Here is a 15,085-nt window from a genome sequence, read left to right as displayed (position 1 = left end):
AGAATTACTAGAACAGTACTCCGTACTCCGTCCACCCTTGTCAATCTATGAGAAGCCATGGGAGGTCCGCTGCCTCAGGCCCCACACTCTCCAGTCTTGGCTAGGGTCATCACAACTCTGCAACTTTTTCTTTCCCCCGCAAATCCCTTACAGGTACTGCCTTGTTCTCTTTGAGTCCTAATTGCCATATCCTCCCAGTACCGGGAGCTGGCTAAGTATTATTCTGTCACCGAATCGGTTCTACATCGCATATGCAGGGACCGTCGTACGGCGACTTCTCCCTGCCTCCGGGACCGAACATGCACGCTGCCGCCGCACCCACTCAGCGTAAACCTTCTTCGCAGTCCCAACGTAAACCATCTGGTCAATCTGATAGATCCAGTCATGGGCACTCTCTAAGGCATTCAATTCCTTCTGCAAATCTAAGAGAATCTGCGCGTGAGGGCTCGACGCGTCGGGCCTCTATGTCCACTTCCACCGCCTCGTCTCCCCCAAAATGGTGGCGAATTCGCTTCTTTCGTGGCATGATTCAGGACGTTAAGCGAAGGGCACCATACTATTGGAGTGATTGGACAGATGCATGGGACTATCGCATCGTACCCGCGACTGTTTATATGTATTTTGCTAAGTATGTTCTTCCCACTTTTGCACCCGGATTTATCTATATCCTTTTCTTTGCAATGAAATGGGTCAATCTTGAAGGGTTTCCGTTGAAATTCTGGCCATCTACTATATAAAGCAATACCAGTACAGCTGAAGACTTGGGGCCTTCAAGTTGCTTACGTTTTTGCAGTATTCTACCCGCTCTGGCCTTCTCTTTGGATATGTTTGAAAAAACGAATCAAAGTTACGGAGTCAATGAAGTTTTGCTTGCATCTGTTCTTGGGGCAATTGTCTTCTCGCTGTTTGCCGCCCAGCCTTTGGTTATTGTCGGTGTCACTGGTGAGTTCTGATTTTTCTTGGCGATATCTCACTAGAGCTAAAATGCTAATAATTCAGGTCCTATAACTGTATTCAATTACACGGTCTATGATATTATCTCCCCCAGAGGTACTCCATATCTGCCGTTCATGTGCTGGATTGGCATGTAAGTCATTATCTTATGCCCCGACATCGTCTATTCCACAACACTCACTAACATGCTCTCTAGCTGGTCTCTAATTATGCATTGGTTGTTGGCTATCACAAACTCCTGCAATGCTTTAACGTATGTCACTCGGTTCTCGTGTGATATCTTTGGATTCTATGTCGCTTGCATTTATCTCCAAAAGGGTATTCAAGTCCTAACTAGGCAATGGGGGCAAGTTGGAGAGACTTCCGCTTACCTTGCAATTATGGTGGCCCTTCTTGTCCTGATGAGCGCATGGATCTGCGGGGAGTTGGGCAACAGCAACCTCTTCAAAAGATTTGTTCGCAAATTCCTAGAGGACTACGGAACTCCTTTGACGATTATCTTCTTCACTGGTTTCGTCCACATTGGTCAAATGCGGGATGTTGATGTTTCCACTCTTCCCACGAGCAAAGCATTCTTCCCCACCCTCGATCGTCCATGGCTGGTGCACTTTTGGAATATCGATGTTGGCGACATCTTCTTGGCCATTCCCTTTGCACTTCTTCTGACGATTCTTTTCTATTTTGATCACAATGGTTGGTTACTCTCCTAAAACATCCACTCTCATTTCCAAGATTTGCTTGCTCACTTCATCGTCAGTCTCTTCTCTGATTGCGCAAGGCACCGAGTTTCCTCTGAGGAAACCTGCTGGCTTTCACTGGGATCTCTGGCTTCTCGGTCTTACAACCTTTATTGGTGGTCTTCTCGGAATTCCGTTCCCCAATGGACTCATCCCACAAGCCCCTTTCCACACTGCCGCGCTCTGCGTCACTCGGCAGGTAGCGGATGAGGATGAAGCTAACAAGGGCAAGGCCGTCCGTGTCACTGACCATGTCGTGGAACAGAGAGTGAGCAATTTCGCGCAGGGCCTACTGACTCTCGGTACGATGACCGGCCCGCTCCTGATTGTCCTGCATTTGATTCCACAGGGTGTCATGGCAGGTCTGTTTTTTGTCATGGGTGTCCAAGCCTTACAAGGCAACGGCATTACCCAGAAACTTATTTTCCTTGCTCAAGACAAGGCTTTCACTCCCGCATCTAATCCTCTCAAGCGAATCGAGCGCCGTGCTGCTATCTGGGCATTTGTCATCCTCGAATTGGTTGGATTTGGTGCTACCTTTGCCATCACCCAAACCATTGCAGCTATTGGTTTTCCTGTTATCATTCTCATTTTGGTCCCTGTGCGGACCTTCCTCCTTCCACTTTGGTTTACTCGTGAGGAACTAGGCGCATTGGATGGACCTACTGCTAGCCCCTTCACCATGGAGAGTGTTGGTGGCACTTACGGGCTTGACGAGGATACTACCGAGGCAGTCGCAAGCGGAGCCCAAAACTCGCCTAGCGATGGGAATAATATTCGCGAAGGTCGACTTTCGTCCTCTTCAGAATCTGCTGTCGATGGTAATGATCTTGAGAGGGGCGAGGCATACGAAATGACATCTCGGTCTTCGGTTCGCAGAAGAAGTACCACTAGCCGCATCGGCTGAGGACCTCGTGTCATTTCGCCTTTTCCTGTCAAAGTTAGCTATCTGTCTAATACAGAGTGGCATTGAAATGTCTCAATTTCAATACTTCTATATGGTTGACTTCAAGTTGTCCATACATACTCAACCCTAAATACACGTGACCTAGTATTATATCGGAGCCGTTTTGCCCGCCTGGATCTAAGGCGGTCACATCTCACCGCGTCAGAAATGTAACTTTTTCTGCCGCAAATTTTCCAAATTCAGTAGCAAGCAACAATGGCGTCCCCCAAAGACGATCTGAGGTCCGAGGACTCTTATGAGTCTGACCAATCTGAAGCAAGCCAGCACGATACTCAAGACCGTGCGCCAAAGCGCCGCCGCCTCTCCGAATCCTCAGACGATGGATATGTCGCCCCAGCACCACTCCCCACCCTCTCTCGCATCAAAAAGAAAGATGATACCAAGAAACCCGAAGTGACCGAGGAGGAAGAACCCGTTTTGATCAAAGATGCTCTGGAAATCGGACTGCGGGCCGAGTCATCCACATTCGGTGCCTTGAACTTAGCTCCATGGCTCGTTGGCTCCTTGTCGACTATGGCTATTCGTCGCCCCACGGCTATTCAGAAGGCGTGTATCCCCGAGATCCTGAAGGGAAGAGACTGCATTGGAGGTAGCCGAACCGGTTCAGGAAAAACAATGGCATTTGCGGTTCCTATCTTACAGAAATGGGCCCAGGACCCGTTCGGTATATTTGCGATCGTGTTGACGCCGACAAGGTAAGTTCCGTTTTCTTCAAAAAGAAGAAGAAGAAAAATAATATATTATTCGAAAGACGTCAGTTCCTAATCCAATTTTTTATCTACAGAGAACTTGCGCTGCAAATCTTCGAACAATTCAAAGCCATCTCGGCACCCCAGAGCATGAAGCCCATTCTTGTTACCGGCGGCACAGACATGCGACAGCAGGCAATCGACCTCGCACAACGGCCTCACGTCGTTATTGCAACACCAGGTCGACTGGCTGATCACATCAGGACGTCCGGCAAAGATACCGTGGCTGGACTGGGTCGGGTTAAAATGGTCGTTCTTGATGAGGCAGATCGGCTACTCGCCAGCGGGCAGGGTAGCATGTTGCCAGACGTCGAGACCTGTCTTTCGGCGCTCCCTCCTTCAGCCGAACGACAAACTCTTCTATTCACAGCTACCCTGACTGCCGAAGTGCGCGCATTACAATCACTGCCGCGCACCCCTAATAAGCCTCCCATCTTCGTGACCGAAGTCTCTACCGAAAACCAAGGCAACATTCCTCCCACCCTCAAGCAAACATACATCAAGGTCCCCATGACCCATCGTGAAGTCTTCTTGCATGTCCTGCTCTCTACGGAGGAGAATGTCTCGAAACCTGCTATCATCTTCTGCAATCACACCAAGACCGCCGATCTGATTGAGCGCACTTTGCGCCGACTTGGTCACCGCGCCACCTCTCTTCACAGTATTCTCCCCCAGTCTGAGCGCACCTCCAATCTTGGTCGATTCCGCGCTGGCGCTGCGCGAATCCTGGTCGCTACGGATGTCGCTTCTCGTGGCTTGGATATTCCATCTGTCAGCCTCGTCATCAACTTTGATGTACCTCGCAATCCAGATGACTACGTCCACCGTGTCGGTCGTACTGCCCGTGCGGGTCGGACCGGTGAGGCTGTTACGCTCGTGGGACAGCGTGATGTGGAACTCGTTTTGGCAATTGAGGCGCGCGTAGGCCGCCAGATGGAAGAGTTCGCTGAGGAGGGTGTCAGTATCGAGGGCCGTGTGACGAGAACCGGTGCATTGAAGGAGGTTGGAGCTGCCAAGCGTGAGGCTCTGGGTGAGATCGACGAGGGCCGTGATGTACTGGGACGGAAGCGCAATAAACTCAAGAAGGTCCGGTGAAGGGTGTTTTGAATACTCTGTTCATATTTAAATTTCTATCTGATACCATATTCCGAATCTATGAGAGCTTTTTTTAGCGTTGTCATGTAATGGGCATCTACCACCGATATTTCTATCTCAACTATCCATAAACATATCGGTAGTTTACCAAAGATCACTGTATCAAAGGTACTTCTCCTCCTATCCCTCCTAAGACGTATTCAAATTGATCGCCTTGTTTTCTGGGGGTTTTCATTTCAGGCTTCTCCATCAGATTTGGTATTGGCTCCATTCCTTGCTCGGCGCTGGTCAGTCCAGCGAAACAGCTGGTATTATCAAGCCATGTATCATTAGGAGTAGGAGACAGAGGCCCAATAGGACCAAGTTCTGGGGTTCTCAGCTCATCAAGCTCGAGGTAGTCGTCTTGGGTAGTATTCAAGAAAGACATCGGGGACAGTTCGGTCGAAGAGGGATGCTGGGAGATGGCGAATGGATGAGCGGTTTGGTTTGCTTTCCAGGTAAATGGTTCTTTGGATGACTCTATCGCTAATTGTGCGCTGTAGAGTGTTTGCTCCTCGTGACTTATAGTTGATGGGTTGTATGCGTCCATTGAAGATGGATGTGTTCCCATTAGAACAGAATCTAGAGCCTCGTCGAGAGCAGCGTCAAAGAAAATGCTAGCAGATCCAAGCTCCGATGTTCGCGTAGTGAGTTCCATCGCACCTATCGTGCCATTCGGGTCGTTGCTCTCTGTGTTGGTTTCGATATTGTCGGATAAGCGTCCTTTGAGTTGATCTATGTTTGTACCCTGGCCATCGCAGTTCCAATGCCTTGAGTTGCATTCTGCTTCTTGTGTCGGGGAACAAGAAGCTATGGTTTGTTCTGGCAACTACATAGCACAAAGAAATTAGCTGGGGCTGCCATATTATCGTTGGTCTGGTTTTGCATACTCTTCCCTGTCGACAATGGCCACAAGCAGGGTTGCAAATCATGTTGTGACTTATAGTGTATATTGACCTGATCAATTCAGGACTCTTGATGGTTAACGACTGTGCATGAAAATGGATATGCAAAATGGGTTATGGGTTTAGTAGGAGGAGTGCTGCCTGCGCTGCACAGCCGGGTTTCGATTTGCCTCGAACCCCTAAGGCCGCTGAGCCCCTGTTGGGTCCAGTCTAGTTTTATGGATGGGTACTCTTTAGACCGTACATGTCGATCAAATAGATTGAGTTCTAGGCCTGCATAGCACTTTTTGATTTGATTGGCTAGATGAAGCAGATTCATTGGGTTACAGAGTACGGAGTATGGAGTATCTCCATGTATGAATGACGTGGTAGGCAGTAATTTGGCCATTATTCAGTCCATCTCCCCTAGGTAATAGCGCGAGAAAGGCTTATCGATAGTTGACAGAGCAGATCTGATGCTCCATGGCATACTCTTCCGCATCGCGTTGGGTACATGGTACAACTACGAGTAGTATCCCACACTGGCAATAAATATCCAGCTAATGCCGCCATGCAGTCCCTATTGAACGCAGTACAGTTTTCGATTCGATTCCATTCGATCCAATATGGAGATATCTGACATATTTCACCGTCACAAGACCGCGGCCTGCAGGCCTCTATTGGCTATTAGTTCAGGGGGCAGATCCATTTGGTCTCTTGCCTACTGCGCTGAATCAGGACCAAGACAATCGTCAGTACACAAGCCGGTTCATTTGGTTGAGTTTAATTTGAATTCTGGGTGAGAGAGCCTTTTGTCAACAAATGCCATCCCTTTTCGTTATCCTGCACACCTGATCCTTTAACACTCGATCCTTTCCCAATGTGGCCAGATATGGCGATCAGCCATATGCCAGGGTAACACAGCCATGCCATGATGTATTCATGCAGTCCCATTGTCTCACTCAGCAAGCCCTGGTGACCATTCCCCTTAGCTGACTTCTTCTTTAAACCATGTGTACATCGGTACTCACTAATACTAGTACTTTTATCATTGTCGTGAAAAGACTGCCCCGACACCATCTTCCACCGCTAACTTATGACTTCGGTTAATTCCAGACATTCAAAAGTGTACAAATGGTATCATTGGTAGTAAGAGTAATAAGAATATTCTAAAGGACGCCGCATGCTCCCAAAATTAAACCACCTTCGCATCTCCATATGCCAGCCAGCAAGTATGTTCATCAAAGCACAGTTCGTTTATCGCAGTCAACACAAGCATCGAGTTCACTGATATCCGTAGAAAAGCAGAATGCCTCGCAAAATGCAAAGGGTAATCGAGGAATGAAAGAAAAAATGTTTTGTTGTCAGTGCACATCAGCCACGGCCGTCAACCTGTCCGGTCCATGCGTCTGAACTGTCCTGACTGCCTGCGGTGCTCATGAGCTTGAGTAACCCATCCACCGCATCCCCTCTTTGAGATGGTGATAGTTCCTCGTGTTTTTCGGGTTCTTCTTTAGACATTGGTTCCTCGCTCACCTCACGGGTGCGGCTTTGGCGGACGACAGTAGCGGGTGGGCTGCTCAGTTGCATTGGAGATCCAAATGCGCGGGGTGGAGTGCGTTGGGATGGCTTCACGCAGGAAGAAGAGTTGGCGAATGCGGAACGGCGTCTGGGGAGATCAGGGGTGCTTCGGAAAGGAGTAGAGGTCATGTCGGCCGTGGTACCAATGCGGGGAGTACGGAATTGAGAGGGCGTGGTGTTTTTGAAGGAGACGGAGGGGGATGAGAGAGCGGCGAGAGAGATCCGAGGGCACTTGCGGCTGTGTGCTTCCAGTTCGGATACTCGGCGATCGAATTGGTGACTAGTAACATTGCGCATGGCGGTTTGTAGGGTGTTTCGGAGAAGCAGCGCTTTCTAAGATATAGTTAGAACCAATGTCATGACAACCCAAACGGTGGAACAATATCAACTGACCTCCTGAATAAACATTTTCCGCGCGTTCGAATCCTCGGGCATAGATCTTGTGTCATTCTCCAAACTCTGAGACGCGGTTGGGAGCATCTCTGTTTCCATCTGATCTTCGGATGTCTCGTCGCGTTCCGGTTGGGTGGTTGAGGTGGGCGTCTCGACGCCAACAACATTGACATCCGTCGCGTTTGGTACTTGGGCAGGCTATTATAAAATATATTTGTTAGTCAATTGACATTATGTTATGCGCTAGAAGCAATTGATTGGACAGCCAACCTCGTGAATGCTCTGTTTTATGGTAGATTGAGAACTTGATTCTTGCGAGCCCAGCGGGTCCTGCCCGCATCCGGTGTTGATTTCGACCTCATCCACCTGATCCCTAGTCCTTTTTTGGCCGGCAAATATGGGCGAGGGTAGAAGCTTCTTAGGTGAAACATTCGTGAACAGCGTTCGCTTGGTGGGCGTGCCCACGACTGAGAGCGACTGTTTGCTCTGGTGGGCCGGCGAGAGACACGCGTTGGTGTCTTTCTCGCCTAGAATGCGGCGGCCATCCTTAATCGGACTGAAGGGCATTGTTGTGGACTGCATCATGAGGCGTATGTGGGATCAATTGAGGTCGGGGGAGGTGTTGGGGTCGAGAGAGAGCGAAAGATACACGCCGTGGCGGGGGGAAGTGGGCTCGGGACTGGGACCGGGGACCGGAATCGGGGCAATACACGCGTGAGAGACACCAACAGGGAAGGCAGGGGTAAATGAAAAGATCAAAAGACACAATGAAAGTGGGAAGAGAAAGACGGGATTGAATGAATTGGAGAAGAACAAGGGTACTAAACAAAAAACGGTCGCGTCAATCGCGTATAGACCCCCGATTACTAGCTTTGTATAGAAGCACGGACACGGTCACGGTCACGGCTCCACAGCGTGTGGTCGTGTTGAGCACGCGTCCACGGGTTGCGCGAGTTGCGGAGCTCCCGAGTCTGGGTCTGCTTGTTTTGGTGGATTCTGCTAACTGGAAATGATAGTGACAACTGGTAGTGGACAGTATGTTCACTGATATCAAGTAGTATTGTGCTTACTAGTTAGGGTAATACCAGGCAGCTTGATCATATTGCGTCTGCCGCTTAAAATCTTTTTCATGCCCAAAACTTTCAATATAGCTAATTGTGATTTTGTGTTTGTTAATTCCACCTAGTACTAGTAGAAATACATACTTCATTCTTAAACATCCGTGTATTAAATGTCAGTCCATTCAAAGTTGGTGACAATCCCATCACGCGTCTCGCCAGGAATTCTCTGGGTCATGTGTCACGGTCTCAGACCTTTGGGGTTAGCAAAATAGACCATAACAAGGTACCAATATACGTAGGGATGCTACGTATGAAGGGGAGGGGGTAAATAAAAAAGAGAAGATTCAAGTTGAATTGGTGGTAAAAGTAATTACTAATGATTCATAGGATGGTGCAGCGTATATAGAAGGTGTAGTCAGGTGATCATGTGACCTGCACTCTTCTGGAAGTAGTGGTTAGGTATGATCTAGATGTTTTAGTCTTGTTACAGTTGGAGTTTGTGAAATCTACTAATCATTGTCATGTTGTTGTTACTAGTAGTAGTACCTAGGCAAATGGTATCACAATACTACTGGGTGGTGTAGTGACCTCGGGAGTCGGGAGTACCATTGATGACCTACATAAATATACCTACTTTATTAATGGATGGTTAGTGGTAGTATTACAAGTATTAATTTTTCAATAATAAACTTGAACCTTGAAGTGCCTAGAGATACTGATATTATACTACTACAGCTACTACTAGTCCACTACAACTATGTACTAGTATGTACTATGTACTGCTGTGATCCGCGGATGCACAGTCTCCGCATGACATCATCATAGTCACCCTCAACTTGAACAGCGAACTTGAACCCAAATATACCTCGAGGTACTTTGGTAGGCTACATTTAACCTCTCCCCATCCAATCAGCTAATTCAATATTGCCTTTTACAACCCCTGTACTAGTAGGATCTGAAAGTGAAAACCTGGGGTTAACATGAAGAAGAAGAACTCAAACTCAGCTGAGCCCGACTTCTTCCCCGCATTTCACTCTGGGCAGCCACTGGCAGTGCATTCCAACCCCTTTGGTTCAACTTGTTCTTGTTCTTGTCACATCTTTGGCTCCTGGTAACCCTAGCCAAAGATTTCTTTCATTCCCTTCATTCCTTTTCGAGCTGCACCACAATGCAGCTTCCCCTCGCAGTTCTGGCTGCGGCCTTCACACAGGCCGCCCTGACCACAGCCTCCTCCTTGACACCGCCAGTCCTTCCGTTAACCGTGCGAAACCCCTACCTGAGCACATGGCTAGGGAATGCCCGAGAGGCTCCATGGTCAAAATGGCCTATGTTCTATACCGGGGAGGAGATTGGTCTCTCCCTGATGGCCCACGTCCCGAGTCAGGGAGCCGTTTATCCCCTTGTCGGTAAACCGCAGGACTCCCTGCCGTCGGGCCAAGTACAGTTCCCCGAATACCTGGGCAACAACTACGATGCCTCCACCACAAACTTCACCTATCGTATCGATACCGGCTCTTCTACTCCCCTGGAAATTACCATCTCCTTCCTCTCTCCTATTACGCCAACCTCGACTTTGCGACAGTCGATCCCGGCCTCCTACGTCACAATCGATGTACGTGGAGACACCAATGTCAATGTGTATATGGATATCGATGCCCGCTGGGTCACTGGGGATCACGGAACTAAAATAAACTGGGCGTGGGATACTATCAATGTCCAAGACAAGACAAGCAAGAGTCCAGCCCTCCAACGCTGGCAGATTCGTAGAGAGCAAGAGCTTCACTTGTCGGAAATCCGCGACCGTGCCGAATGGGGCACCCTGCATTTCACTGGCCCGGCTGTAAGTAAAGCAGTATCCAGTATCTCACACCCTGTCTCTCTGACATGAAACTAGAATGCCCGATTCCAATCCGGAGAGGCAGCCAAGGTCCGTCGAAGCTTCGCAAAGACTGGCTCCCTAACGAACGAGAACGATGATGATTTCCGTTCCATCGATGATCGATCGCCTGTCTTTTCATTTTCTCAATCATTCAACTTGGGTCATTCCGCTAAGAAGAGCTCGGAAAGTGTCACATTTACCCTTGCTCTGATTCAGATCCCCGTCGTGCAATATGCAGCTGCCCGCGGCCTGACAATGATGCGCCCCCTGTGGGAGTCTTGGTTCCCCACCACTGAGGAGCTACTGACTTTCCACTACAATGATCATGCCGTGGCTGCGTCCCTGGCATCTAACTACTCGATTCAAGTGGCCAAAGATGCTTACCTCTCCGGTGCTGATGACTACGTTGATATCGTCGCTCTCTCGGCACGCCAGGTTATGGGCGCCACCACTTTCTCAGGAACCCCAGAGGACCCCATTCTGTTCTTGAAGGAGATTTCCTCGAATGGAAACTTCCAAACCATCGATGTCATCTTCCCGGCGTTCCCATTCTTCTTGTACACCAACCCACGTTGGTTGGCGTATCTCCTGGAGCCTCTTATCGAGCATATGCTTAGTGGACAATACCCCAACACCTATGCCATGCACGATCTGGGGACCCACTTCCCCAATGCCACCGGCCACCCCAGACGGAAACGATGAGTACATGCCGGTAGAAGAATGTGGAAACATCTTGATCATGGGCTTGGCGATTGCCAATTCGCTCCAGTATGAGGACTCATCTACTGCCTCCTCTATTTGGTCTGCGCAAGGCTCGCCCTCTTGGTCTGCCTCAAGCGATTCGGATTCGCTCTTCCCTCTCAGTGATCTTCAGACATTCTCTGGAATCGCGCACCAAGACGGCAAATGGGGCGGTGGTATCGAGGGTCAACAGCTCGCCAAGAAGTGGGTGCAGCGAAGCTACACTCTCTGGAAGCAGTGGACTGGTTACCTCGTGGAGTTCTCCCTTGAGCCCGCTAATCAACGTGAGTGATATGACTATTCTCTCCCACGATCGATTGAAAACTAACCTCGCTATAGTGTCTACCGACGATTTTGCTGGCTGGCTTGCTCTGCAGACAAATCTTGCCTTGAAGGGTATCGTGGGCATCAACGCGATGAGCAAGCTCGCCGAGCTGACCGGACACGACTCCGACGCAAAGTATTTCAAGGTAGGACAAAAACATCACTTTCAATGACCTCAGGCCTCTAACTTCGAATACACAGGACACTGCCGACAAGTATATTGCCAAGTGGGAAGAGTATGGCATGTCTCGAGACAACACACACGCCAAACTCGCCTACGACTGGTACGGATCCTGGACAACAATCTACAACCTCTATGCCGACGCCCAGCTCTGCTTCCACCTGGAAGGAACGAACCTTTCCTCCAATGAGTCCGCAGGTTTCGTCCCACGACACATCTACCAGAAGCAGTCCATCTGGTACCACTACGTCCGACAGAAGTACGGACTTCCCCTCGACAGCCGACACTTGTATACCAAGACGGACTGGGAGTTCTTCTCTATGGCCGTTGCTTCGAAGCCCGTTCGTTCGGAGATTCTAGAATCCGTTGCACGATGGGTCAATGAGACTGTCACGGACCGGCCCTTCACCGATCTCCACAAGACCGAGGGCGATGGAAACTTCCCCGGTCCGAACTTCTTCGCTCGTCCTGTTATCGGTGGTCATTTCGCTTTCTTGGCGCTAGAACGCGCTTGTGGTGGGCAGGCTATGCGGGGTCTGTCATTCCTGGATGATATTGACGAGCAGACGTTCAAGAAGTGGTCTGCTAGTGCCGAAGCCGCAGTTAAGGAGTCGCAGCTGTGGAGACACGGCTCTGGAGAGCTGTAGATGGGGTTGACTTGAGTAGTAGTCCCTCGTTTGAAGTAGATTCCGGCTGGGGTGTGGATAGATCTGCACGTCACTTTCTTGGTGCTACTCATACGTAAATAGCTGATTATATACTATCTTGGCCAATTGGGTTGACCTTGAGCGAAGCTTGCTGTCTGCCACCAGGCTCATAGATGCTATCAAATGAAGTTGACACTGAATTTTTCCCTTCCATACCTACCATTCTTCCTTCAAGAAAATGACCACTAGTTTTTGTTTGTTCTATGGAGGCTTTTTGACAGCTGTAGCACTGGCAGTGCCCTAAGGGGGAGTATTAGCAAGGACACTGCCTCCAGGCTGTCGCACTGGCTTGGTCAGTCCACGCCACTGTATGGATCTAGTTCGTAGATAGCCTCAGCTAGTCTTCCACCCTAAACATATTTCATGATCTCCTTGCCAGTATTTCCTCTTGCCCATCTCTATTGTGGAAGTTGTATCGACTGCATTAAGTATCCTAGAAAGCGGATCAGATATCCTGTATTGGCATGATACCTGGGCACTACCTAGGTAGCAAACTCACCTGTTGCTAGCCCTACGAGTACTTCATACTTTCAAGGTTGATACGTCATATACACCCGGTCAACCTTCTGAACTACAATTGCAAGTCCTATTTCAGATGAAGGATTTCATTGCGTTCCTAATTTTTTATGACGTTTGGATCGAATCAAATTACATGAGCCCGTTGAATTTCAATCATCCAATTCACGTTTGCACACGTCCACATCCGAGAAAACATGTTAAGCACGAGTCAAGTCACACATAGACCTCCAAACACCTTGATCAAGGCGGAAAGAAGGCCGACTAATTTTTTAAAAAAAGGCGAGAAGAGAGATATTCCCCAGAAAACTAAATCAGTGGAAAATAAATTGAAGGCACGCTGTCTAGGCAGCAGGTCACCCTCCATTCATATGGGCCGCAACTCTTTGGCGAGAGTACATTTATGCGCCCAGGCTGGGGAAGTTCTTCTCGTCGACGGTAGGGCCGGCAGGGGCACGGCCGCCACGGGGGGCAGCAGCAGCACCGCCACGAGGAGCACCACCGCGGGGGCCACCGCGAGGAGCGCGATCGCCACGGGGAGCGCGGTCACCGCGAGGAGCACGGTCACCACCACGGGGAGCACGGTCGCCACGGGGAGCGCGGTCACCACCACGGCCACCACGGGGGCCGTTGGAGGGGCCGGTGCGGGGCTGCTCGACGTAGCGCAGGTCGACGTCAAGGAAGTTCTTCTCCTTGCGCTGCTTCTGGCGCTGGGACTTCTCGGCCGAGGCGGCGATGAAATCCTGCTGGTTCTCGTGGGAGAGCTCCTTAGCGGCATCCCACTTCTTGTCAGCCTTGGTGCCCTCGTTGGCGGAGCGGACAGGCTTAGCAGCCAGGCTGGCCTTGGCGGCCTTCTCAGCGAGGTAGGCATCGAAGGAGACGGACTTGTCGGCCTCCTCGGCGTCCTCGGCGGGAGTCTGGGGCTCGTTCTCGTCGGCCTGGGCGATCTTCTCGCCGGCACGCTCGTCATCCCAGGTCTTCTCGCCGGCCTCAGCACCCCAGCCCTGCTGGACCTGCTTGCGGGTGTCACTGTGAGATGATTGTTAGCCTTTCGTCCGATGATTTTTGTTCTAACTGCAAAAGATCTTCTCGATCTTGCAGTCATTGTTTCACCAGGAGGGGTCGCTTACGTCTGGCCAGTGCGGGACTGACGGTCACCACGGGGGCGACGCTCACCACGGCGAGCGGGCTGCTCGGCCTCATCGGTGGGCTTGGTGCGGTTGTTCTGGCGACCGGCGTTGCGGTCACGGAAAGCTGTGTTACCCGAATATATCAGCTCCAGGTCATTTTTATCCTCATGCCCCTCTTTTGCAAATCCCCGAACTCAATTGATCACATACCAGCGTCGTTGCCAGCGTTCACACGGCCACCGCGGCGGTTGTTGTTCTCGCGGGGGGTGGTGGTGGTGGCGGCGGGGGCCTCCTTAGGGCCATCACGCTTGCCATGGCGGGGAGCCGGTCGGTCGACGGCCCGGGCGGGGGGAGCAGGGGGTCTGTTGGGGTCGAGCTCGGGGTCGTTACCTGCAAAGATAGGAAAAAACCCCATGATTAGTGGACAATATTCATCTCGAAGAAGCTGATGGCGGTGCCGGTGGTCGCCGGAAGCGATTTGTGTGCGGGCGATCGGAAATGCCCCAAAGCGCAATAGAAGTGGGAAGATTGTGAAACAAAGGATGAAAATTACCGAGGAGCTCGTAAAGGTTCTGTAGAGACAAAAACAGCAGATGTTAGCTATCCTGCCTGCCATTTGTTCGATCCCAATTGCTCCGGAGCGAGTGGGAGCTTTCGAAGCTCGTTCATCTTCATCAGCGTACCTTAGACCGAATGGCTTCCGCCATGACGCCTGCTTGCGGAGTCCTTCCGACTGGGAAGGCACTCGACGATCGCGGAGAGGATAGGGAGGGGCACAAGGCAGAACCTCAACAGATCCGGCCTTTTAAATGAAGATTGATATCGCTATCGTGATGGAGATGCGAAGGGAGGAAGGAGGCGGCCAAGGTCCATTGTGGTGGAGCACGAATCCGGTTAGGCGCGATTTACTAAGCGAATCAGGCTAGGGCTTAGGGTATCATGGCGTCACTGCCAGCATCATAGATCCTAGGATTGTACTCCATCTACTGCGTACTCGTCGTTTGTATCTTTAGGGCTTCGACTTTTATCTCATCTCTCGATAGACTGTACATTGTTCTACCTGGTATCCATCAGATAAATAGCATCCCAAAATATAGTAACGCCTGGCAATGCTCAGAAGACTTTTTAGTAACACGGAATCCAACTC

The 15,085-nt window shown here is 50.3% G+C and overlaps 6 protein-coding genes across 6 annotated transcripts; 3 read left to right on the top strand and 3 right to left on the bottom strand.

Moving 5' to 3' along the window:
- Positions 1 to 251: 251 nt before the first annotated feature.
- Positions 252 to 2,598, top strand: N7509_009142 (anion exchange family protein; the record flags this gene model as incomplete). Its single annotated transcript, XM_056633779.1, has 5 exons — positions 252 to 628; positions 794 to 942; positions 1,000 to 1,087; positions 1,151 to 1,647; positions 1,712 to 2,598. The coding sequence occupies 5 exons, from the start codon at positions 252 to 254 to the stop codon at positions 2,596 to 2,598; spliced, it is 1,998 nt and encodes a 665-aa protein (XP_056484399.1).
- Positions 2,599 to 2,853: 255 nt separating this feature from the next.
- On the top strand, positions 2,854 to 4,502 carry dbp8 (ATP-dependent RNA helicase DBP8; the record flags this gene model as incomplete). Its single annotated transcript, XM_056633778.1, has 2 exons — positions 2,854 to 3,353; positions 3,443 to 4,502. 2 exons carry the CDS (start codon positions 2,854 to 2,856, stop codon positions 4,500 to 4,502), a joined length of 1,560 nt encoding a protein of 519 aa, XP_056484398.1.
- A 154-nt stretch (positions 4,503 to 4,656) lies between these two features.
- N7509_009140 (uncharacterized protein) lies at positions 4,657 to 5,199 on the bottom strand (the record flags this gene model as incomplete). Its single annotated transcript, XM_056633777.1, has 1 exon — positions 4,657 to 5,199. One exon carries the CDS (start codon positions 5,197 to 5,199, stop codon positions 4,657 to 4,659), a length of 543 nt encoding a protein of 180 aa, XP_056484397.1.
- Positions 5,200 to 6,799: 1,600 nt separating this feature from the next.
- On the bottom strand, positions 6,800 to 7,984 carry N7509_009139 (uncharacterized protein; the record flags this gene model as incomplete). The annotated part of the gene is made up of 3 exons (XM_056633776.1): positions 6,800 to 7,339; positions 7,400 to 7,597; positions 7,670 to 7,984. The coding sequence occupies 3 exons, from the start codon at positions 7,982 to 7,984 to the stop codon at positions 6,800 to 6,802; spliced, it is 1,053 nt and encodes a 350-aa protein (XP_056484396.1).
- Positions 7,985 to 9,628: 1,644 nt separating this feature from the next.
- On the top strand, positions 9,629 to 12,232 carry N7509_009138 (putative glutaminase; the record flags this gene model as incomplete). Its single annotated transcript, XM_056633775.1, has 5 exons — positions 9,629 to 10,300; positions 10,355 to 10,910; positions 10,957 to 11,364; positions 11,420 to 11,550; positions 11,606 to 12,232. The coding sequence occupies 5 exons, from the start codon at positions 9,629 to 9,631 to the stop codon at positions 12,230 to 12,232; spliced, it is 2,394 nt and encodes a 797-aa protein (XP_056484395.1).
- A 977-nt stretch (positions 12,233 to 13,209) lies between these two features.
- stm1 (uncharacterized protein) lies at positions 13,210 to 14,645 on the bottom strand (the record flags this gene model as incomplete). The annotated part of the gene is made up of 5 exons (XM_056633774.1): positions 13,210 to 13,837; positions 13,939 to 14,062; positions 14,149 to 14,328; positions 14,492 to 14,510; positions 14,622 to 14,645. The coding sequence occupies 5 exons, from the start codon at positions 14,643 to 14,645 to the stop codon at positions 13,210 to 13,212; spliced, it is 975 nt and encodes a 324-aa protein (XP_056484394.1).
- Between the last annotated feature and the right edge of the window lie 440 nt (positions 14,646 to 15,085).

The sequence above is a fragment of the Penicillium cosmopolitanum genome, assembly GCF_028827165.1.
Source record: "Penicillium cosmopolitanum strain IBT 29677 chromosome Unknown utg000009l:1.0-9042332.0:1.0-9050551.0, whole genome shotgun sequence".
Taxonomy (NCBI): domain Eukaryota; kingdom Fungi; phylum Ascomycota; class Eurotiomycetes; order Eurotiales; family Aspergillaceae; genus Penicillium; species Penicillium cosmopolitanum.
The sequence above is the reverse complement of the archived record's forward strand: the minus strand, read 5'-3'. Positions and strand labels throughout refer to the sequence as shown.